General features: G+C 38.5%; 1 protein-coding gene across 1 annotated transcript in view; it reads right to left on the bottom strand.

Annotated features, from left to right (window-relative positions):
• Positions 1 to 24,951, bottom strand: part of COL6A5 (collagen type VI alpha 5 chain) — a 116,792-nt gene that overhangs the window by 43,454 nt on the left and 48,387 nt on the right. Inside the window, 9 exon segments of the mRNA XM_032630446.1 lie at positions 1,659 to 2,312; positions 2,859 to 2,952; positions 5,884 to 6,371; positions 9,486 to 9,497; positions 18,739 to 18,775; positions 18,895 to 18,930; positions 21,252 to 21,314; positions 22,885 to 22,947; positions 24,880 to 24,915. Of these exon segments, the coding sequence (XP_032486337.1) occupies positions 1,659 to 2,312; positions 2,859 to 2,952; positions 5,884 to 6,371; positions 9,486 to 9,497; positions 18,739 to 18,775; positions 18,895 to 18,930; positions 21,252 to 21,314; positions 22,885 to 22,947; positions 24,880 to 24,915 (1,483 nt within the window).

Raw genomic sequence — 24,951 nt, 5'->3', positions numbered from 1 at the left:
TTTTCTAAAAAAATCCGTCATCGATCTTGATGGTATAAAGAAAAATATTGCATGGGAAAAGATGGGTATCAATGACTCTGAGTCAAGAAAGAGCTCACAAAAGTCAAATTTTGACTAGAAGAAGTTTTAGGAATGCCTTAACCAAGTCTATTTCACATATATTCCCTTTTTATGTAAGCACAAGAGTGACATATCATAGTCTCTCTAAAAGAACTCTTTTGAAGACTATAAAATAAAAAAAACTCTAACTGGGATGTCAGTATCAACATTTAACTGAAAGCACTTTTTCTTTCATTTTTCATAATACAATGGTGCATTATACAATGGAAGGCATTTAGAGTTAAAGAAATAACATGATGTTCCCAAAGGGGTAATTACTGGATTCTTCAGTTGAATATAAGTCACAGGAGAAAGGGGAAGCTCCTTCTGCAATGAAGAGTGAACTTCCAAGTGAACTTGGAAGAGTGAACTTCCCAGACGTTGTCACTATGGTGGTATTGAAGATTCCTTGGTGGAGTCTTCCTAGGGTGGAAGATACCTACGGTGGTGGGATTGGTTCCAACAGAACCTAACTCTACACTTGTCAGATTCCCAGAAAGAAAAGGTTCAGCTCTGATTCCATGGGATCCTCTAGAGCAGGATTTCTCAACCTCAATGCTATTGACATTTTGGGCTGGATTGTTCTTTGCTGTGGGGGGCGCCCTGTGCATTGTAGGATATTTAGCAGCATCCTTGGTCTCTACCCACTAAATACCAGTAGTATCCTCTCTCTTAGTTCTGACAACCAAAATTGTCTCCAGACATTTCCAAATGTCATCTGGGGGGCAAAATCATCTCCAGTTAACCACCTCTATAGAAAGAGCATTTCTCACACCACTTGTGGTGAAGGGCAAGGTATTTTTATTTCTAGCCTTTTGCAGACTGATACTTTTGGTTTATATCTTGTTCAATGAGACAATGTCCACTGTTTATACACTTGTATAATGTGGCAATGTCACATTGCTTTAAAAGTTTCTAGATGCTTATTCTCAGTTTCTTTCTTTACTCATAGTTTATGGACTAACATGGTCCAATGGGTAACAATTTGTAGTCCATTGGCCTAGAACCTTTCTACTCAAAGTGTGATCTGTGACCAAAAGCATTGACATCACTGAAGAACCTGTTAGAAATGCAGAATATTAGGCTCCATCCTACACATACTGAATCAGAACCTCCATTTTAACAAGATTCCTGTGTGGTCTGTATGCTCAGACTCTTTGGGAGCAGCACTCTCACACAGATCTCCAGGGTACTCCAAGGTTGGAAATAAACCAGGTGTAGCAGGGAAAACTTTTATTTAAATGCTCAACCTGGAGACCACCTAAGAGCTGCTAGAACTTCTTTACATTGAGCAAGTGAAGTTCAGGAGATCTCCAGTCACTCTGTTCCTTCTAGTGCTGAGATTTTGGCTAAGAGACATTATATCATGAAAAAAGTCTCACCGCATTATGACCAAAGCATAAACAGGGTATAACCAAGATGTGTCCTATTCCTGTCCCCTTTTCACCATCTAATTCACATATTTTGGTTAGCTATAGATACAGAGGTATGTTAGGTTATCAATACTACTAACAAACACTAATTTATTAAAACAAAGAGAAAATAAAATAGTGACTTACGTCTAACTGAGTACACAAATGGCTTTAAAAACTTCACAACGTAATCCAGGTTTGGTTTATGAATTCTCCCAAGCTGTATCAGATGGTGATCAAGTGGGTGGCTGGCTAGCTCCTCCATGTCCTCCTTATGTGTAGAGCCCAGAGAAATCACAAATATGCCATAGCCTTGACACTTGGCCCTCAGAGCCATCTTCTTTAAGAATTCCTTTTTCTCATGATTTCTTCCAGCAGAGACTACAAAGATGACTCTATGTTTTCTCAGTTTGGGTGTTCCTGGGAAGAGATACTCCACAGTCCACAGTAGGGCACGGCCAATGGTGGATTCTCCATTTAGCTGTTGGAGGTAAGTCTGAATGTGCCTCTTCATTAGAGCTTGATTGTCATAAGTTGTAAACTCAAACTCTGTTTTTACCGCATCCTTCTTCCTCCCATCCCAAGGAGAGTAGCTCAACAAGGCAATCCTATCACCAGAGTCTGAGGTTACAGGGTCTGAGGCAATATCAAAGTTGTCAAGTATTGAGCTCACCAAGGCTTTGACATCCTTAAACTCATCACTTGTTATATTCCTAGAATTGTCTAAGAGGAAGGCGACATCCATGTATGAATTTTCAGGTAAGAAAATCTCTTTCTTGCAAGTATTTGGAAAACATTTATCTGAAAACACATAGAGACTTATCATTGGTTCAATGTTGGCACAAGAAGACACTGTTGTTTGAGATCTTCAAGTGAATAAGGGACTGATTACCAAAAATTAATCATCTGATCAATACCTCTTCAATCTCACATCATTTAAATTAATAAGGAATTTTCAACGTCCCCATAATTTCTGTGGCCACTAGCAGACAATTTGGGAATGTCTTTGTTGAAAGCAGATGTAAGTAAGATGTATACTTAAAGTCTATAAGACATGTCCAAACTCTTTTAGAAAATATTTTAAATATTTTAGAAGCTTTTGATACAAACTATCAAATTGTCCCCAGGAAAAGCCGAATCAATTGGGATAATCTTCTAAACCGATTTTCACATTCTATGGAAACTTCAAACATTACAGAGATTGAAACTCTGACATATGGTGTTGAAGGATTGGAAAACTTAGAATCTACAATCAAAAATATAATTCTTTGATAAAGGTAGATTTAATAACTCACCCAGAAGGCATTTAAGTGTTTCAGCACAATAAATTCTTCTCATTAGTCTTACCATAGCAAAGAATACAGTGCCGAAGTCTTTCTAATGGTTCATATTCCCCATTTGGAGGAACAGGAAGCACCTGAAATGTTCCCGTGTTGTCAAACTGCATTGAAAAAGAAGTATATGCTTACTTGCTCATTTTCTTTAGTCATCATCAGCAATACACTGTACACACACTTTAAGAGTTTGAAAAACACCTAACTAATGACCATCACCTTGCATTGTAGCCCATTGCTCTATTCAGTGCATCTTTATGCATACACACACACACACACACTATCCCCCCTTGATCCTAAACATAACCCAAGGAAGCATATAGAACAGGTATGAGCAACCCAATTTTATGATGAGGAAACTGCCACAAGTTAACCACAAGATTCACCCACTGGGGTAGATATTAATATCTCATTCTTATCTCCAAACCTGCAATTCTGCACTGAATTTTCACACACTTCTGATTATGCACCAGCTGTTTATATACTATACATCAGTTTCTGGGGTTGGGTCTTGCAGAAATTTTACATTCACAAGTTTCCTTTAGCCTCTTTAAGTAGTGATTCCAACTATTTCCAACCAATCACACTATCTAGAAGAAGGCATATCTTTCAGATGTCAAGTGGATTTCTCCAATCACAAATTCCAATCAAAAGTTTATTCCATATTACTCAGCCATAAAATAAGTGAAATAATGCCATTTGCAGCAACATGGATGGGCCTAGAGATTATCATACTAAGTGAAGTCAGAAAGAGAAAGACAGATACCATGTGACATCACTAGTGGAATCTAAAATATGACACAAATGAACATATCTACAAAACAGAAATAGACTCCCAGACATAGAGAACAGACTTGTGATTGCCAAGGGGGTGGGAGGGGAGGGATGGATTGGGAATTTGGGATTAGAAGGTGTAAACTATTATATGTAGAATGGATAAACAACAAGGTCCTACTGTATAGCAAAGGGAACCATATTCAATATCCTGTGGTAAACCATAATGGAAAAGTATATAAAAGAGAATGTATATGTATGCCTATATATATATGTGTGTGTGTGTGTGTGTATACATATATATATAACTGAATCACGTTCTGTACAGCAGAAATTAACACAGCATGTAAATCAACTATACTTCAATTTTTAAAAGTTCTATTCCAAAAGTATGTAGACAGAGGACACTAAGTCTATTCAAAATTCTTGGTAGTACACTGCCTGATTTTGTCTGTTTCTTGATTATATTTTGCTTTGATACTCACTGAAATGGGCAATATATAGCATTCATTCATTCAGACTCAATAACTATATATTGGGCATTTACTCTGTATGAGGCACCATGCAATACAGACAATTTAATTACAATAATAGAAATCTACAATTCCCAGGTGATGAGGGGATCTCTCAATCAACAGAGATGCTCATGCTTTTGTTCTTTCTCCCTTGTGAAATTAAAAGGTAGAAAAACCACCCCCTCTGTTTTTCTGTAAAGTGCTGACTGAGCATTTGGTAATATTTATTATCATTCCAGCCTTATAGTTAGAAAGTAGCTACTACATTCCTACTCTCTAGTTTTTATGAAACTGGATACTTTGGGTGTCATTTTGTGTTTGACCTTGTTGGTCCCCCATGTAAAGATTAACTGCAACCTTGGTAATCAAGGAAGTTTATTCACAGGAGTCAACCACATGTTCTTCATTCATCCATGCATTCATTCAACAAATATTTATTGAATGGCTACAATGTTAAATAGGTAATATTCTAGGTGCTGGAGATACAGAAATGAACAAAGCAGATAAAATCTCTATCCTAAAAAAAAAAAAAAAAAAAAAAAAAAAAAAATCTCTATCCTACATTCTAGTGGGGGGACATATACCATAACAAAACCAATAAATAAATTATCTATGTTGGGAAGTAATTATTTTTATAGAAACGACTTCAAATTCCTACAATCCTTTCTGTCAGGATCTATTCTCCCTATGACTCCTATTTCCAAAATATTCATGGATATCTTACGATTATTGACTCTCTTCATGTTATAGAGGGCTTTTCTTTTTATAGTAGACATGTGTATTTGTGTAAAAATAGACCTTTATAGGGCTTCCCTGGTGGCGCAGTGGTTGAGAGTCCGCCTGCCAATGCAGGGGACACGGGTTCGTGCCCCGGTCCGGGAAGATCCCACATGCTGCGGAGCGGCTGGGCCCGTGAGCCATGGCCGCTGAGCCTGCGCGTCCGGAGCCTGTGCTCCGCAACGGGAGAAGCCACAACAGTGAGAGGCCGCGTACCACAAAAAAAAAAAAAAAAAAAAAAAGACCTTTATAGCCTCTTGGATGACATAATGATTCCACCCAGGTCCAGGAGCATGTATTTCATGGATAATGAGTAGATTTTAAAATAGTTGAACAGTAGATGGAGAAGTTCTTCAGTTTGCGGGGAGAAAGAGGGAAGCAAAGATCCCATGAGAATCTGTGAATCCAAAAGTGATGGAACCTCTCTTGGGAAAAAGGGTTCATACCCATCAAAGTTTTACACATTAAGGGTTCAAAAACCCCATAAACTTCACCTATTACAGGTTAAGACCAGCTGTTCAATGAGATACAGCTAGCAGATGACAGATTTGAGAAACACCAGGTTGGCAGAGGGCTGGTAAAGCATTATATTGATAGCCCTATTTCAAATCTTGATTTAGCCACTTAATAGCTGTACAAAATTGAAGAAGTCACTCAAACTCTCTGGGCCTCAGTTTCCTGATTTTTAAATGGAGATAACGTGCATTTACTTCAGAGGGTTGGCGAATGCCTGAGTGTGTATGTAAAGCTCTAGGGACAGTGCCTGGTGCCCAGCAGGACCTGAACAAAGGTGGCTGCTATCATTGGCTACTGTGCTTATTAAAAATTGGATTTCATGGACCCTGGCAACAATACAGCTGTGAAAATTGCAAAGGGGTCAAGAGGCCACATCTGTCCCCCTACTCCCCAGTATTCCTGTCCTGCCAGTACTAATATCTTAAAAATAAATATGTTGACCAGGGAAGTACCTACCTCAAAAGCCTCCTCAAGGGAAACTCTTTCATTAAAAGCAAAGACTGCAGGGCTGATATCCAAGGCACTAAACTCCATGGTGGCTGTGATGATGGATGACCTACTGGCAGATTGTCCATTGCTAAAAAACACAGCGACTCTCTGCACATTGGCTCCTGCTAACGTCCGCTTGAAGATGTTCCGAGCCACAAACTTCATTGAGTTACCAATGTCTCGGACTTCTCCAGAGTTTTGATATTTAATTTGGGAAAGAAGCTGAAGGAGTTGCTTCTTACTATGGTAGTCAGACCCACGGATGAGGTAGTTGGTGTCTAAGTCGAAGGAAACCACAACAACTCTTGCTCCCACAGGGCAATTATTTTCCCTGATGTGAAGGTCATTGACAATAGAAATGATGATGTCCCTCGTTTCATTAAATCTCTGCTCTGTGATATCGTAGGACTGGTCCAGGGCAAATACTAGCTCTGTTGGATACACTGGACACTTTTCTACAAAAATGAGAAGCAAAAGTATTAAGTTATTTCACTGGGTCAAAAGCCTTTCCCATTCCCTTTACTCCAGCGAGATAGGTTGACACTGAGGTCTGGGAAAATGCAAGTGTCACGTAAACCCTAGAACCAGAGGTACCCACATGTAAAGGGAGGAAAAGACTCTCCTTTGTTAGTTTGAAGGTGTTACCTAAATACAGAGCAGTGATATTTTGCTATATAATGCTCAGACTTCACTGCCCACCATCAGTTTACTATTTAAAAAGAAATTGGTAGGAGTATTTGAGCTGATGGAACTTGCTGTATCTTGATTGTGGTGGTGATTACATGAATCTATGCATGTGTAAAAACTGAACAAAAGAGTGAATTTTACTGCATGGAAAAATTTTAAAGGAAACTATGGCTTATCAGAAAATCTGAAGGTAAGGTAACCCTCTTGCACTGTTGGTGGGAATGTAAATTCATACAGCCACTATGGAGAACTGTATGGAGGTCCCTTAAAAAACTAAAAATAGAATTACCATATGACCCAGAAATCCCACTACTGGGAATATACCCAGAGAAAACCATAATTCAAAAAGAATCATGTAACACAATGTTCACTGCAGCTCTATTTACAATAGCCAGGGCATGCAAGCAACCTAAATGCCCATCGACAGATGAATGGATAAAGAAGCTGTGGTACATATATATGCTGGAATATTACTCAGCCATAAAAAGGAACAAAATTGGGTCATTTGTAGAGACGTGGATGGATCTGGAGACTGTGATACAGAGTGAAGTAAGTCAGAAAGAGAAAAATAAATATTGTATATTAACGCATATATGTGGAACCTAGAAAAATGGTACAGATGACCAGTTTGCAGGGCAGAAATAGAGACACAGATGTAGAGAACAAACATATGGACACCAAGTGGGGAAAGTGGTGGTGGGGGGTGGTGGTGGTGTGATGAATTGGGGGATTGGGATTGACATGTATATACTAATATGTATAAAATGGATAACTAATAAGGACCTGCTGTATAAAAAAAAAAATTCAAAAAAAAAATCTGAAAGTTTATTCTCTTCAAAAATCTTCGGAAATGGGGCTTCCCTGGTGGCGCAGTGGTTGAGAGTCCGCCTGCTGATGCAGGGGTCACAGGTTCGTGCACCAGTCCAGGAAGATCCCACATGCCACGGAGCGGATGGGCCCATGAGCCATGGCCGCTGAGCCTGCGTGTCCGGAGCCTGTGCTCCGCAACGGGAGAGGCCACAACAGTGAGAGGCCCACGTACCGCAAAAAAACAAAACAAAACAAAACAAAAAACTTCAGAAATGATCTACTAATAATGATAAAGTCAGCTGGAAGATTTTCATCCACTTATGTGCAAACATTTATTGAGTATCCACCATGTGAAATGCAGGGTAACATGTGCTGTGAGATACATACGAAGATGAACAAATCCAAGTTTGCCCTCGAGGAACTTGTCTGGGGAAGATCACGATATTGAAAGGTAGAGAGTGATTATTATTCTTCACAGGAATTCAGAGGACAAAGAGGCTGTTTCCAGAGAGAGAGGATTTCAGGGGCTTTGGGATGACAGCGAGGGTGGCAGGAGGAAGGGGGCAGCACAGTGGACCATGGCAGGCTTTCAACAAGCTATTATAAAGATGGGACTGTCTGTAATCTCCAACTCAATCCTAATAGTTTTATGATGACTGCACTTTGGGAATTTCATAGGTAATCTGCCCTATGTATCAAACCAAACTTTTCAAAGTCCTTGTTAAAGTCTGAACACAGGAAGAGAAAATGAAATTATTTAAAAATTAAGCACCCCCTCATCTACATCTACTCTCCCCAATCTGGCTAACTATCAAAATGCATAAAACTCAAAATATAGCATCTCCCCACCATTGTTACCAGTAACAGAAATAGAAGAGGAAGTGTTGATTTTGAGATGTATTTTGAATCAAGACATTTTGCTGTGAAGAAATTTTTAAAATATGCAAGCCAATAATGAACAAGAAAATGAGAAAAATGGACTATGCCTTATTTCTTAGCCCTATACTAAAAATGATTAATGAAGTGGTAGATAGCATCTTCAGAGCTGACCTATCATCACAGATTTTCCTAGAAGGCAGCAGCAGTTTCCATTTATTTTTAATCTCTCCCTTTCTTAGTGCCCAGTAGGGTACCTGATAAATTTAATTCAAACCCCTGATGTTTTACTGAGTGCTTAGATTTACTAAGAATTTTTTTTTTTTTTTGGAATAAAGTGAATGGTGCCAAACTTTGGGATGAGCTCAAAGATCTGGTGGATCTATGTCAGCAGGCCTCTAGGAGACCAGGAGCTCTTGGAGTTGACTTAACCGGCTCAGAGGTGACATCATCCGAGGGGTCTAAGGCAACACAGAACACCGACTGTAGTCTAGGCCCCAAGAAGACGATCCTCCATCCTCTGGGTCAGGCTGACGAGTGGTGGGCACATGGAGGTGAAAGGTGTGAATGGAGGTCAGAGAGAGGAAAGGAAACATTGCCCGTCCAAGGAGCCAGTGTCCATGGACTCAGCAGCAGATGGAACAACAGAATGGGTCAGGCAGCGAGCAGCCCTGCACTGAATTGCCCAGCAACACAGGACCTACCCCGTGAAGAAAATTAGTTTGAAACTGGCAGGACCTGGAAAGAACAGCAATGTGAAAGATCTGGGAGCTGGCAGTCAGCATTTTATAGTTAAGTCCAAACATGACACTTAAAATTATAGTCATAATAAGTGTCTGCACAGAAGGAAGAAGTCTCTTTTCCCATGGGGATGAGAGTTTCTTATTTTTTCTTTGTGAAGTGTTTATTCAAATATTTTGCCCATTTACTTTTATTTTTTTTATTTATTGAAGTATAGTTGATTTACAGTGTTGTGTTAGTTACAACAAAGTGATTCAGTTAGACATACATATATATATATATTTTTTTCCCAATTCTTTTCCCTTATAGGTTGTTATAAACTATTGAGTATAGTTCCTTGTGCTATACAGTAGGTCCTTGTTGGTTATCTATTTTATATATAGTAGTGTGTATATGGTCTTGTCAGAATGCAAGAATTATTTCAGCAAGCTGCATAATATGGTAAGAATACTCACCTTTCCAACAAGCTATAAAGAGGAGAGAGAGAGAAAGAGTCTGTTACACTTTTGGAATGCTGACTAAAATTAATCCAAAAAATAAAATTTCGACAAAGTTTAATGTTCTGTTTAACTCTAATTGCAAATGGGGCTAGTTTCTAGTAACAGGAAGCCAAGGTTAAAGGATGGAGGAGGGTGGACACAGAAGTTTATTATTTTGTGGATCTTCCTGACCTTTCCTTCTTGTGAGCTGTGGCCAGCAGACATTAGCAGAATTCTGGTTGAAATTTGAATCACTGATCACTTGTTTTAGAAACAGAACAGATGAGCCTCTGATTAAAAGGTAAGATAGCTAAAATTCAATTTGTTTTGTCTCTATTTTACAGCCTTCTGAGAGCCATTCAACAAGGCAGGACTAAAATACGGGGTCTTATTTTCTTCCCTGATGAGCACCTTGGGAACCTCTATTTTTCTGCAGAGCTGTGGAGATTTCCAAATGAACTTCGTCTCTGCTAAAAAAAAATACAGCTCTTGTGTTTGTGTGATCTTGTATCCAGATTGAGGGAACCCCCTTCTTTCTCCCGAGCATCTGATTTCTCCAAGTGATTTACCTGGTAAGCATGAGATGTAACAGGGGGAAATATTGGCAAATCTTGAAGAAAGCACAGGCCTGACAATTTCCATGTTCATTTTACTCAATCCCTAGGAAGCAAATGAATCACTCCGAGACAATAAAAGATTTTACTAGCCCTGGCAACAAATTGGTCATCCATCCTGCTGGCCCACAGCCCACAGACACCCTCACATCAACCCTAGGAACATTTTTGTTTGTCTTCATCCTACAGTTGCTGAGATGCTGACTGCCAACAGAGAGCACACAGAACTCACGGCCTCCTCTGCATCTCAAGGCCTGAAATAGATCTCTCTTCCTGACTAAGAAGTCCCATTTGTTAACCTCCAGCCCAGCTGTGAGGCCAGAAGAACAAACTCTAGAATTAGGTGCATTTGTCTGAGTTTCAGTCTGGGGAAACTACTTGACCTCCTTTAGGGTGTTTCTTTTTTTCAATTTAGCTTTTCCTAAAAATTCTCTTTCTTATGTCTCTCCTTCTAAGACTCCAATTACTTGGGCCCTCCTGTTTTATTCCCAACCTCCCTTTCTCTCTCCTTTCTCCCCAGCTTCCTAGATCTCTTACTTTATTTTGGGGGAAGTTCCCACCCACCATCCCAGGGCCCTCATGCCAGTGTGGCTGGAGCTGCTGTAGGGCTGAAGAACAAACATGGTGCAGAAGGAGTCCAACCTTGCAGGGCATCTGAATTAGCTCCAAAGGCCTGTCACCCAAACCCCTATCTCAGTTCTGTATTCTAGAGTTCCATGCTCTCTGATCAGCACCCTGTCTGGTTATAGACTCTGCCCACTCCCCAACAACCCCTTAATTTCTTGGCTAACTCCTTTCATGCAGTGTTGGAAAATGCCCTCACACCCCAAATCCTCCAAGATAGGTATTCACCTCCCTGCCCCTTCCACCCCTTGGGTCTTCCCTGATTTAGATCACACACTCCTCTCCCTACAATAGCTCTCCCCTTGTCCTCTCCCTGTGCCCCAGGCTGGTTCTCACCTCCTCCCTGTGCTGAAGAGCCTTTCAGCTCTCAAGTGACATGTTTGACATGGGTTCCCCCACTCAACCTTGGAGTTTTCTCCACTGGCTGCTTCTTGCCACTTTCCAAGTTGCCCACACCTGGGACTTCCTCATCTCTGCAGTGCCATTTTTTCTGGTGTTGGGCCCACTCTTTTTGCTAATGGATCTCCCTGGGTTCAATCCTTGGAATTCCATTTCTGTCTCTCTAGTTTCACATCCTTTGGAAGCTCATTCATCCCTGTGGCTCTAAGGACGTTAGTAACTCCAGCTTCCATTCTGCCTGTAGATCATTTCACTTTAGGGTCTACACAGCATTCCTCTGCCTCTAAAATGTTTAAACTCATCACTTCTTCCTACCAATAGATTTTCTTCACAATTCTTCCTCTCTCTTCTCATCCTCAGTGGTACCAAACCTCTCCCGCTGTGGCCTTAGAGTTTTAATTTATTTTTTATTTTATTTTAATTATTTATTTTTTTATACAGCAGGTTGTTAGTTATCTATTTTATACATATTAGTGTATACATGTCAATCCCAATCTCCCCATTCATCCCACCCCACTTCCTCCCCCCGGCTTTCCTCCCTTGGTGTCCATACGTTTGTTCTCTACATCTGTGTCTCTATTTCTGCCTTGCAAACTGGTTCTTCTGTACCATTTTACCAGATTCCACATATATGCATTAATATACGATATTTGTTTTTCTCTTTCTGACTTACTTCACTCCATATGACAGCCTCTGGGTACAACCGTGTCTCTACAAATGACCCAATTTCATTCCTGTTTATGGCTGAGTAATATTCCATTGTATATATGTACTACATCTTCTTTAGCCATTCATCTGTCAGTGGACATTTAGGTTGCTTCCATGACCTGGTTATTGTAAATAGTGCTGAAATGAACATTGGGGTGCATGCATCTTTTTGAATTATGGTTTTCTCAGGGTATATGCCCAGTTGTGGGATTGCTGGGTCATATGGTAATTCTATTTTTAGTATTTTAAGGAACCTCCATACTGTTCTCCATAGTGGCTGTATCAATTTACATTCCCACCAAGAGTGCAAGACGGTCCCATTTTTTCCACACCCTCTCCAGCATTTATAGTTTGTAGAGTTTGCCATGACGACCATTCTGACTGGTGTGAGGTGATAACTCATTGTGGTTTTGATTTGCATTTCTCTAATGATTAGTTATGTTGAGCATCTTTTAATGTGCTTCTTGGCCATCTGTATGTCTTCTTTGGAGAAATGTCCATTTAGGTCTTCTGCGCATTTTTGGATTGGGTTGTTTGTTTTGTTAATATTGAGCTACATGAGCTGTTTATATAATTTGGAGATTAACCTTTTGTCCGTTGATTCATTTGCAAATATTTTCTCCCATTCTGAGGGTTTTCTTTTCATCTCATTTATAGTTTCCTTTATTGTGCAAAAGCTTTTAAATTTCATTAGGTCCCATTTGTTTATTTTTGTTTTCATTTCCATTACTCTAGGAGGTGGGTCAGAAAAGCCCTTGCTGTGATTTATGTCAAAGAGTGTTCTTCCTATGTTTTCCTCTAAGAGTTTTATAGTGTATGGCCTTATATTTAGGTCTTTAGTCCATTTTGAGTTTATTTTTGTGTATGGTGTTAGGAAGAGTTCTAATTTCATTCTTTTACATGTAGCTGTTCAGTTTTCCCAGCAGCACTGTTTTTTCTCCATTGTTTATCCTTGCTTCCTTTGTCACAGGTTAATTGACCATAGGTGCGTGGGTGCATCTCTGGGCTTTCTATCCTGTTCCATTGATCTATATGTCTGTCTTTGTGCCAATACCATACTGTCTGATTACTGTAGCTTTGTAGTATAGTCTGAAGTCTGGGACCCTGATTCCTCCAGCTCTATTTTTTCCCCTCAGGATTGTATTGGCTATTTGGGGTCTTTTGTGTCTCCATACAAATTTTAAGATTTTTTGTTCTAGCTCTGTAAAAAAATGTCACTGGTAATTTGAGAGGGATTGCATTGAATCTATAGATGGCTTTGTGTAGTACAGTCGTTTTCACAATACTGATTCTTCCAATCCAAGAACATGGTATATCTCTCCATCTGTTTGTGTTATCGTTGATTTCTTTCATCAGTGTCTTATGGTTTTCTGAGTACAGGTCTTTTACCTCCTTCAGGAGGTTTATTCCTAGGTATTTTATTCTTTTTGTTGTGATGGTGAATGGGATTGTTTCCATAACTTCCTTTTCTGATCTTTCATTGTTAGTGTATAGGAATGCCAGAGATTTCTGTGCATTAATTTTGTATCCTGCAACTTTATCAAATTCATTGATTAGCTCTAGTAGTTTTCTGGTGGCATCTTTAAGATTATCTATGTATAGCAGCATGTCATCTGTAAACAGTGACAGTTTTACTTCTTCTTTTCCAATATGTATTCCTTTTTCTTCTCTGATAGCGGTGGGTAGGGCTTCCAAAACTATGTTGAATAATAGTGGTGAGAGTGTACATCCTTGTCTTGTTCCTGGTCTTAGAGGAAATGCTTTCCGTGTTTCACCATTCAGAATGCTGTTTGCTGTGGGTTTGCTGGATATAGCCTTTATCATGTTGAGGTAGGTTCCCTCTATACCCACTTTCTGGAGAGTTTTTATCATAAATGGGTGTTGAATTTTGTTAAAAGCTTTTTCTGCATCTACTGAGATTATCATATGGTTCTTATCCTTCAGTTTGTTAATATGGTATATCACATTGATTGATTTGTGTATATTGAAGAATCCTTGCATCCCTGGATAAATCCCACTTGATCATGGTGTATGATCCTTTTAATGTGTTGTTGGATTCTGTTTGCTAGCATTTTGTTGAGGACTTTTGCATCTATATTCATCAGTGATATTGGTCTGTAATTTTCTTTTTCTGTAGTATCTTTGTCTGGTTTTGGTATCAGGCTGATGGTGGCCTCATAGAATGAGTTTGGGAGTGTTTCTTCCTCTGCAATTATTTGGAAGAGTTCAAGACGGTTGCGTGTTAGCTCTTCTCTAAATGTTTGATAGAATTCACCTGGGAAGCCATCTGGTACTGGACTTTTGTTTGTTGGAAGATTTTTAATCGCAGTTTCAATTTCATTACTTGTGATTGGTCTGTTCATATTTTCTACTTCTTCCTAGCTCAGTCTTAGAAGGTTATACCTTTCGAAGAATTTGTCCATTTCTTCCTGGTTGTCCATTTTATTGGCATAGATTTGCTTGTAGTAGTCTCTTAGGGTGCTGTGTATTTCTGTGGTGTCTGTTGTAACTTTTCCTTTTTCATTTCTAATTTTATTGATTTGAGTCCTCTCCCTCTTTTTCTCAATGAGTCTGGCTAATTGTTTATCAATTTAGTTTATCTTCTCAAAGAGCCAGCTTTCACTTTTATTGATCATTGCTACTATTTTCTTTGTTTCTATTTCATTTATTTCTGCTTGATCTTTATGATTTCTTTCCTTCTGCTAACTTTGGGTTTTGTTTGTTCTTCTTTCTCTAGTCCCTTTAGGTGTAAGGTTAGATTATTTATTTATGATTTTTCTTGTTTCTTGAGGTAGGCTTGTATTGCTATAAACTTTCCTCTTAGAACTGCTTTTGTTGCATCCATAGGTTTTGGATCACTGTGTTTTTGTTGTAATTTGTCTCTAGGTGTTTTTTGATTTCCTCTTTGATTTCTTCAGTGATCTCTTAGTTATTTAGTAACTCATTGTTTAGCCTCCATGGGTTTGTATTTTTTACGTTTTTTTTTCCCTGTAATTCATTTCGAATCTCACAGCGTTGTGGTTGGAAAAGATGTTTGATATGATTTCAGTTTTCTTAAGTTTACCAAGGCTGATTTTTGACCCAAGATATGATTTATCCTGGAGAATGTTCCATGTGCACTGGAGAAGAAAGTGTGATCTGCTGTTTTTGAATGGAATGTCCTATAAATATCAATTAAATACACCTGGTCTATTGTGTCATTTAAAGCTTGTGTTTCCTTATTAATTTTCTCTCTGTATGATATGTCCATTGGTATAAGTGAGGTGTTAAAGTCCCCCACTATTATTGTGTTACTGTCGATTTCCTGTTTTATAGCTGTTAGCATTTGCCTTATGTATTGAGGTGCTCCTATGTTGGGTGCATATATATTTATAATTGTTATATCTTCTTCTTGGATTGAACCCTTGATCATTATGTAGTGTCCTTCCTTGTCTCTTGTAACATTCTTTATTTTAAAGTCTGTTTTATCTGATACGAGTATTGTTACTCCAGCTTTCTTTTGATTTCCATTTGCATGGAATATCTTTTTCCATCCCCTCACTTTTAGTCTGTATGTGTCCCTTGGACTGAAGTGGGTCTTTTGTAGACAGCATATATATATATATATCTTGGTTTTGTATCCATTCACTAAGCCTGTGTCTTTTGGTTGGAGCATTTAATCCATTAACATTTGAGGTAATTATTAATATGTATGTTCCTATTACCATTTTCTTAATTGTTTTGGGTTTGCTTTTGTAGGTCCTTTACTTCTCTTGTGTTTCTCACTTAGAGAAGTTCCTTTAGCATTTGTTGTGGAGCTGGTTTGGTGGTGCTGAATTCTTTTAGCTTTTGCTTGTCTGTAAAGCTTTTGATTTCTCCATTGTATCTGAATGAGTTCCTTGCTGGGTAGAGTAATCTTGGTTGTAGGTTTTTCCCTTTCATCACTCTAAATATATCATGCCACTCCTCCCTGGCTTGTAGAGTTTCTGCTGAGCAATCAGTTGTTAACCTTATGGGGGTTCCCTTATATGTTACTTGTTGTTTTTCCCTTGTTGCTTTTAATAATTTTTCTTTGTCTTTAATTTTTGTAAATTTGATTACTATGTGTCTCGGTGTGTTTCTCCTTGGGTTTATCCTGTCTGGGACTCTCTGTGCTTCCTGGACTTGGGCAGCTATTTCCTTTCCCATGTTAAGGAAGTTTTCAACTATAATCTCTTCAAATATTTTCTGAGATCCTTTCTCTCTCTCTCCTTCTGGGACTGGTATAATGCAAATATTGGTCCGTTTAATGTTGTCCCAGAGGTCTCTTAGGGTGTCTTCATTTATTTTCATTCTTTTTTTCTTTATTCTGTTCCATGGCAGTGAATTCCACCATTCTGTCTTCTTCCAGGTCAGTTATCTGTTCTTCTGCCTCAGTTATTCTGCTATTGATTCCTTCTAGTGTATTTTTCATTTCAGTTATTGTATTGTTCATCTCTGTTTGTTTTTTCTTTAAATCTTCTAGGTCTTTGTTAAACATTTTTGCATCTTCTCAATCTTTGCCTCCATTCTTTTTCCAAGGTCCTGGATCATCTTCACTATCAATATTCTGAATTCTTTTTCTGGAAGGTTGCCTATCTCCACTTCATTTAATTGTTTTCCTGGGGTTTTATCTTGTTCCTTCATCTGGTACATAGCCCTCTGCCTTTTCATTTTGTCTGTCTTTCTGTGAATGTGGTTTTTGTTCCACAGGCTTCAGGATTGTAGTTCTTGTTTCTATAGTATTCCCTCTGGTAGATGAGGCTATCTAAGAGGCTTGTGCAAGCTTCCTGATGGGACGGACTGGTGGTGGGTAGAGCTGGGTGTTGCTCAGAGCTCAGTAAAACTTTAATCTACTTGTCTGGTGATGGGTGGGGGTGAGTGCCCTCCCTATTCGTTGTTTGGCCTGAGGTGACCCAGCACTTGAGGCTACAGGCTCTTTAGTGGTGCTAATCATGGACTCCAGGAGTGCTCATGCCAAGGAGTACATCCCAGAACTTCTGCTGCCAGTGTCCATTTCCCTGCAGTGAGCCACAGCCACCCCCCACCTCTGCAGGAGACCCTCCAACACTAGCAGGTAGGTCTCATTCAGTCTCCTATGAGGTCACTCTCCTTCTCCCTAGGTCCTGATACACACACTACTTTGTGTTTGCCCTCCAAAAGTGGAATCTCTGTTTCCCCCAGTCCTGTTTAAGTTCTGCAATCAACTCCTGCTAGCCTTCAAAGTCTAATTCTCTGGGAATTCCTCCTCCTGTTGCTGGACCCCCAGGCTGGGAAGCCTGACATGGGTCTCAGAACCTTCAATCCAGTGGGTGGACTTCTGTGGTATAATTGTTCTCCATTTTGTGAGTCACCCACTCACCAGTTATGAGATTTGATTTTATCATGATTGCACCCCCTCCTACCATCTCATTGTAGTTTCTCCTTTGTCTTTGGATGTGACGTATCTTTTTTAGTGAGTTCCAGTGTCTTCCTGTCAATGATTGTTCAGCAGTTACTTGTGATTCTGGTGCTCTTGCAAGAGGGAGTCCTTACAGTTGTTTTAAACTTGTTTTTGTTGTTGGTCTTTCCTGGCCATACACTTGCAATGACTACATTTTTATCCAGTCTCTTATAATAAGTCTTTCTGATTTTCCCATTTTCCATTCTTCTGATTGTGATTGTATAGGCATGATTATAAATTGAAATGGAAACATGAAGAAAGTCAAATCACCTAGAATTCTACCACCCTAACACAATACATGGTTACATTTTCCCAATTCCTCTTCTAGTATTTGTTTCTATGTATATATATTTACCTATATGTAAAAATGAAGAGTCAATTTAATTTTCTAGTTTTTAATGACAATATTTTTCATATTTGTGTGAGTCTTCATAAAAATCATATCTGCTTAATATTTTGTCAGAGCATGATGGACTATAACCCAATTATTCTATAAGTATAAACAGTCTACTTATATAGTCATTTTTCTCTAATGTATAATATTTCAACAACCTCTGTACCTATAGTTTTTTTCCCCTTTATTTCCTTAGCATAAATTTCCAGAAATGAGTTCACTGGGTTTCTTTCTACCTCATATTCTCTTTGATCATAACGAAAGACAACCTCTCTCTTTGTTGACCCTGCTTTATTCCTTTGCTGAAACTACTATTTTTTTTAAAAAAATTATTTTATTGAAGCATAGTTGATTTACAATGTTGTGTTAAATTCTCCTGTACAGATAAGTGATTCAGTTATTCATATATATACATATACACATTATTTTCCATTATGGTTTATCTCAGGATAGTGAATATGCTTCCCTGTGCTACACAGTAGGACCTTGTTGTTTACCCTTTCTATATGTAATAGTTTGCACCTGCTAATCCCAAACTCCCAATCAATCCCTCCCCACCCCCCACCCCTTTGGCAAACACAAGTCTGTTCTCTATGTCTCTGAGTCTGTGAAACTATTCTCTTGCTGCTTCCCATCACTTCCTATAACCAGATTCAATGACTTCCATTCAAGCAGCCTTCATTAATTAAGTAGCCAAACAACCCCAGATCCCCATGTCCATCCCTTTAACACCATGCCCTCCAGGCCTTTGTACATAATTGTTATACTACTGTGAGCTGAGTCACACACCTTTTGAGTTGGTCACTGATTGTTTCCCACAGGCATGTTTTCTCTCCCTCTAGGAAACACACCTCTGAGCTAAGGCATGTGCCTTTTCCTTCCTCCTTTGTTGTGAGCTGTTCCCACAGCAGGCACTCACAGCAAGCCTGCTGCCAAGGACATATGGTTTCTCAACCAGTGAGTTCAGCCTACTGATTCCACATCCCCACACTGCCTTCATCCTAAGTGCCCTCACTAATCAATGATGCTCTACAAGAGACAGATACTCACGACTATGGTCCCGCATGAACTGGATTAGATCACATTGCTGTACATGAAAAAGGAGAGAGAAAATAAGAAACATGAACGCAGTGAATTCCAAGTAGCCATATTCATTTCCCAGTGAACAGGTTGCATTTTTGTGTGTGTGAATAAGGCGATACATACAGAATATACCCGCTGCCCTGCCATGCCTTTAGGGCCCTAGGAAAACAAAAACAGAGCAAGTTATTGGTATGTGAATTGGAGTCTTCAGTGCTTTTCCCCCACACACTGAGAGTATAAACGTTTCCGTTTCAGTGTTTGATCAATTAAGCTAATGTCTACCTAGAATGAACTGAATGACTTTTCTAGGACGACAAGAAGGAAAGAAACAAAAGTACTTTTTAAAGATACTTGTACTGCAGATAGAACATTTAGAAGGCATTTCTCATAATAATACTTAAAATTATAAACAGCAGGCTTCCCAAAGAGTAGCATGAAGGAGAGACATTTACTGAAGTATATTTAAAACACTGGCAGCAGCACACAGCCTCAACATATGTGGAAAAAAAAAGACAATTATATAGCTAAATGGACATTACACAGAAGGAGAGCATACACACTAAGCTCATAAATGCTGAAGGTGATGGAGGAAAGGAATACAGATAATTGGGTGAGATGTCAGGGAAGGCGCTAAACACAGTCAGCTCCCTTTCTTGACAAGTGTGAGCTTTTCTCATTTTCTTTTTAATTCCTTTTTATCAGGATCAGCCTTCTTCTTGGCAGTTGGTTCTTAATGTGTTTGCACATATGAATCCCTTTGGGCAGCTTTTAAGTATTATTATGAGAAATGCCTTCTAAATGTTCTATCTGCAGTGCAAGTATCTTTAAAAAGTACTTTTGTTTCTTTCCTTCTTGTCGTCCTAGAAAAACCATTCAGTTCAGTCTAGGTAGACATTAGCTTAATTGATCAAACACTGAAAGCTAGGATGTTTGCTGGCTTCAGAAAATGCTGTCACATGCTCATGATTGCTGTATGATTTCACTGACCCCTCAGAAGCTCATCCATGAATGTCAGTGTAAGAACCTCTGTTCTAAATGACAACTGGGCATCTGTCCATCCATCCATCTATCCATCCATCCATTCATCCATCCATTGAACAGTTAAGTGTCTGCTGAATGCTGATGTGGCCCACTGTGTGCTGCTGGTATTAACCAGAACTGTCATGGCATCCATGATTCTACCCACTGGGGGCATATTTTCTTCCTGACCCAAATCAAGAAATATGCATCTCACTAAAAGATTCAGAGTCTTATTTTTCCATTTACAAGTGACAGCAGAAAACAGAAAAAAAAATGCACAGCCATTTAAACAGAGAGAGGAAGAGTTTCCAGCTAATGAATAGAGTAGGCAGCCCATATCCTACAGAAGATCGGAACTGTGGAGAGTAAGTTCCAAAAGACTGAGTTTAAGAATAACTTAGAGCAACTCCTTAAGGAGAGACTGAGGACCACAGGCATGAGACAGAGAAACCATGGTATACCAGACCAGCATGGCCAAACACAAGAGCAGGAGGATATGGGACCTCCAGGGAGAGCTCCAGAATCTGGAAAGGAGGCAAATCCAGACCAGTCCAGATTGACTCAGAGACCAGATTCTCACCCACATGACTAAGAATAGTCACCAGTTCCTTAATTCAAAAGAAAGAAAAGATTGTACCAGAGTATCCTTCACAGTGAGTTGATTACCATTCTACTACAGATTCAGTTTTCCACAAAACATCCAAGTTTTTGTTTTCTTTATAAAGTTGCAAGTTAAAGAACCCCTCCAGGTAGTCAGAAAACAATTACAATACACAAAACAAGAGAAGCAGTTTCTCCTGTCCTTACACAATGCTTCCTGCACCTCACACACAAAACACAGATGCTGGCAACATTTGGTTCTTATTTGACTGTTCTCTTTAGGGGAGAGAGACATGTTAATGTCATCACAATAACACATAAGGCACTAAAATAGAGATATGGATATCTTGTCAGTGGGAGATGTGCCTGTCTCTGTCCAGGAATGCTTCTAGCGGTGCCATTTCTTTTGTAATTGAATCACAGTGGAAAGTTGCAATTTTATTTCCAAATCTCCCCAGCGTCTATATCGTGAGGTCAGGAAGGCAAAAATAGTGGTTTGGGAAATCCTATCAACCTGTCAGGACACCTTAATGAAGCTTATGCATTCTCATCCCTATTTTTTTCCTTCAGTAAAAATTAACAGTCACAGCTCATATTTGCATTGAACTTTATAGTTTATGAAGAGCATTCACATTTGACTATCTGATCCTCACAGCTACCTTTTGAGGTGTTTCCAACAGGACATGTCATTCCCATTTTAGAAGGAAATTGAGAGACCCAGGGACTAGTCCAAGTGCACCCAGGTAGCAAGAAGCAGAGTCTGGACTTGAACCAGTGATTCTGACTTTAAATTCTGTGCTCATTCCAGTGGGCACCCTAGGAAGCAGCACATGACCCTTAGTTCTCATGAGTGTACTTACTCTCCGTCCAGGAGGGCCTTGAGGTCCTTGAGAGCCTTCCTCACCTTTCAAACCTACAGTGAGCTGCAGGTAGAAATATACATGAGTTTCCACATCCTCTATCCATGGAGACTACCTCAGCCTTAATGTGACTTTATAATTAAAAAAAAAATTTTTAGCAAAAGCAACTATTAATTCAAGTTAAGCAAATTCCTTATGTGTAATATAAATAGCCATTCTTTTTTCCCACAGAACTCACAGAAAAATTAATTTTTCCAATAGTTCATTGTTAGTGTATAGAAACACAACTGACTTTTATATATTGATTTTGTATCTTGAAACTTTATTGAATTTGTTTATTACTTCTAACAGTTTTTAATGAAGACTTTAAGATTTTCTATCTATAAGATCATATCATCTGCAAACAGACACTTTTACTTCTTCCTTTCCAATTTGGATGACTTTTATTTCTTTTTCTTGCCTAATTGCTCTAGCTAGGACTTCCAGTATTATGTTGAAAAGGAGTAGTGAGAGTGGACACCTATGTCTTGTTCCTGGTCTTCACAGGAAAGCTTTCAGCCTTTCATTGTTGAGTGCGATGTTAGTTGTGGATTTTTCAAATATGGCCTTTATTATGTTGAGGTAATTTCCTTCTATACACAATTTGTTAAGAGTTTTTATATTGAAAGGATGTTGAATTTTGTCAAATGATTTTTCAGCATTTATTGAGATGATCATATGATTTTTATCTTTCAACCTAAATAGTAATTCTTAATTATTGGTAAACATCCATTTCCCTCTTAGCCTCTTCATTTAGTGATATCCTTTGCTCTGGCACTGGCTGTGCATTTAAATCTAAATTAGTCATAAGCTAGAACTGGCTCTTTAAACAAGTGGATACACTAGAGCACATGGAGATCTAATAAAAAGCTGCCATCTGCAAAGAATCAAATAAGAAAAATAATTCCCCACATATATAAGGACATGGGTTGGCTGTATCATTCCCATAACTCAAGGTGATGGATATAGATACTAATGAAATTTGTCCAGTCAGATGTGAAATATCTGTTGAATTGCATCTCTTTCATGCTGGTAATGACCTTTGATATTACACTGAAACTTTAAAATGAAAGGATGCTTGTCTTGGCATTTTGGTTTTTTAATAAGTATAACACTCTACTCTGCACTTTGCTATTTAGAACATCTCAACAGCCTTCCTTAAAATGAATACACCAGGTGACCTTGGTTCTGGGGACTGGAACTGTCAGAAAACGCTCCAGGACACAGTAGGAAGATGTCAGCTTCATTTCCACTCACAGGGTTAATATTCTGCACTTTAATATGTGCCCTAGAAAAGACTGGAAGACACTGACACTTTTTAGAATAGCCTGTTATCAATCTGTAAATACTTAAAATAGTTCAGATTCATGGAAACATAGAATTTTAGAGCTGAAAGTAGCTTTTGTGTCATTAAGTTTAACTCTCATGTTATAGAAATAGAGACCTTGAAAAGATGTGTTGAAGTTCACACAGCTAGGAAGTGGCATTTCAGATGACCCTGGGTTGGATTGACAATCCACATTAATAATTACAACATAAAAGCCAGAATCTTCCAAAGAAACATTTATTATTTCTGGAATTATAGGTCACTTACTGTTAGTCCCCTAAATCCTTTGGGTCCAGGCCCCCCAGGAATTCCAGGATCACCAACAACACCCTAAAGATTCAGATATAAGAAATCAAGATATTAAAATACTTGCTATGAAAGAATAAAAATAATTCTCTCCAAACCAAAATCTAATTGATCTTATAACTATATCATATATTAAATATTAAATGTCATTTCTTCTTGTCATTTAGAACTAAGCCATTGATACACCTAGATATTCTCCAAACTATTTTAATTTTTTGAGAATACAAATATTTATGCATCAATATCAATACAATGGCTATCCAATCAGTTACTAAAAATACCTAAAGACAAATGCTTGAAAATCAAGGAAAACGTATGGGGTATTGACTACATAAAGTACTAACTAATGAATTACTTCCTAAATTCATGAATCATTCCTCAAAAAGTTGAAGGTAAAAAGAAATTTTTTTTTTTTTTTTTTTTTTTTTTTTTTTTTTTAGCGTTACGCGGGCCTCTCACTGCTGTGGCCTCTCCCGTTGTGGAGCACAGGCTCCGGACGCGCAGGCTCAGCGGCCATGGCTCACGGGCCCAGCCGCTCCGCGGCATATGGGATCCTCCCGGACCGGGGCACGAACCCGCGTCCCCTGCATCGGCAGGCGGACTCTCAACAACTGCGCCACCAGGGAAGCCCGGTAAAAAGAAATTTATTCTGACTTTGGTGGAAAACTAATTTAACACTTATCGATATGCTAATTTACCATTTATCTGTAAATTGAAATATGCTAATTTTCTCTCTTTATCAGCAAATTAGAAAATTGGTCCTTTACAATGAGAACTCCTATCCTAACAGTTATTTATATAGTCCCTTCTTGAACCCTTCTCCACCTAAGGAAAGAATCTCTTTTGGTAATTCATCAATTAAAAGCACTCTTAAGGGAATCAAAAATTGGCTATTTTCCTATACTGTAGTTGATTCAATTTACTTAGACATTCTATTTTTTATTCCATATTTTCTATTTTAGTTTGAGCATCAATGATTGGAAGATATACAAGATACTTTATGTAATTAATTTTTATTGATGTATAATTGATTTACAGTGTTGTGTTAGTTTCAAGTGTACAGCAAAATGACTCAGTTATACACACACACATGTATAATATATTCTTTTTCAAATTCTTTTCTTTTATAGTTTTTTACAAAATATTGAGTGTAGTTCCCTGTGCTATATATACAGTAGGTCCTTGTTGTTTATCTATTTTATATATAGTAGTGTAGGTATGTTAATCTCGAACTCCTAATTTATCCCTCCCCCTTTCCCCTTTGGTAATCATAAGTTTGTTTTCTATGTCTGTGGGTCTATTTCTGTTTTGTAAATAAGTTCATTTTTAAGGATGCTTTTTTTTTTAAGATAAATCTTATTACAGAATTCCAGTGTATAAAACAGATATAGCCTGAGCTACTCCGGTTGAAATGGAAGGAATGTCTTGTCGTAGAGCTTGGAGGTGAATTTCAGGCTGGTAGGCAATGAGGAATTCTAGAAGATGTTTGACCAAGAGAGTAACATAATTAAGTTATACTTTGGGAAAAATCAAGAGAGTAGTGTTTGGGATTAACTGAAGCAGGTTAAAGTTGCAAGTAGGAGACTAATGAGAATATGGTAATCTTTCAGGTAAGAGGAAGTGAAAGCCACGATAATGAAGGGCAAGGTACAATAGCAGAAGGTAAGAGTTTTGCATGAGATCACCAGGGTAGAGAAATCAAGAAAAGGACTAAAGACTAAACTTGAGAGGGTACCTAGAGGTAGGGTTTCAAGACAAGGGACATCAGGCAGTGAAGGACAAATTTTCCAATTTAAAGGTTCATAGGAGTTAAGTATGGTCCTTTCTTCATGAAGCTCAGGCAAACCGATTGTCTTGCTTTTTTTTTTCCTGTTTCATTCAGATCCACAGACTGATCTTAATTCTCAAGTAGAAGGTCAAGATCATGGTAACTTTGACAAGTTATATGCACAATACCTTTTGACCCATATCTCCAAGGAATCCTCTGTGGCCCTACAATTTTCAGCAGAGAACATAAATAAATCAACA

This window comes from Phocoena sinus, chromosome 4 (genome assembly GCF_008692025.1).
Source record: "Phocoena sinus isolate mPhoSin1 chromosome 4, mPhoSin1.pri, whole genome shotgun sequence".
Lineage (NCBI taxonomy): Eukaryota > Metazoa > Chordata > Mammalia > Artiodactyla > Phocoenidae > Phocoena > Phocoena sinus.
The sequence above is the reverse complement of the archived record's forward strand: the minus strand, read 5'-3'. Positions and strand labels throughout refer to the sequence as shown.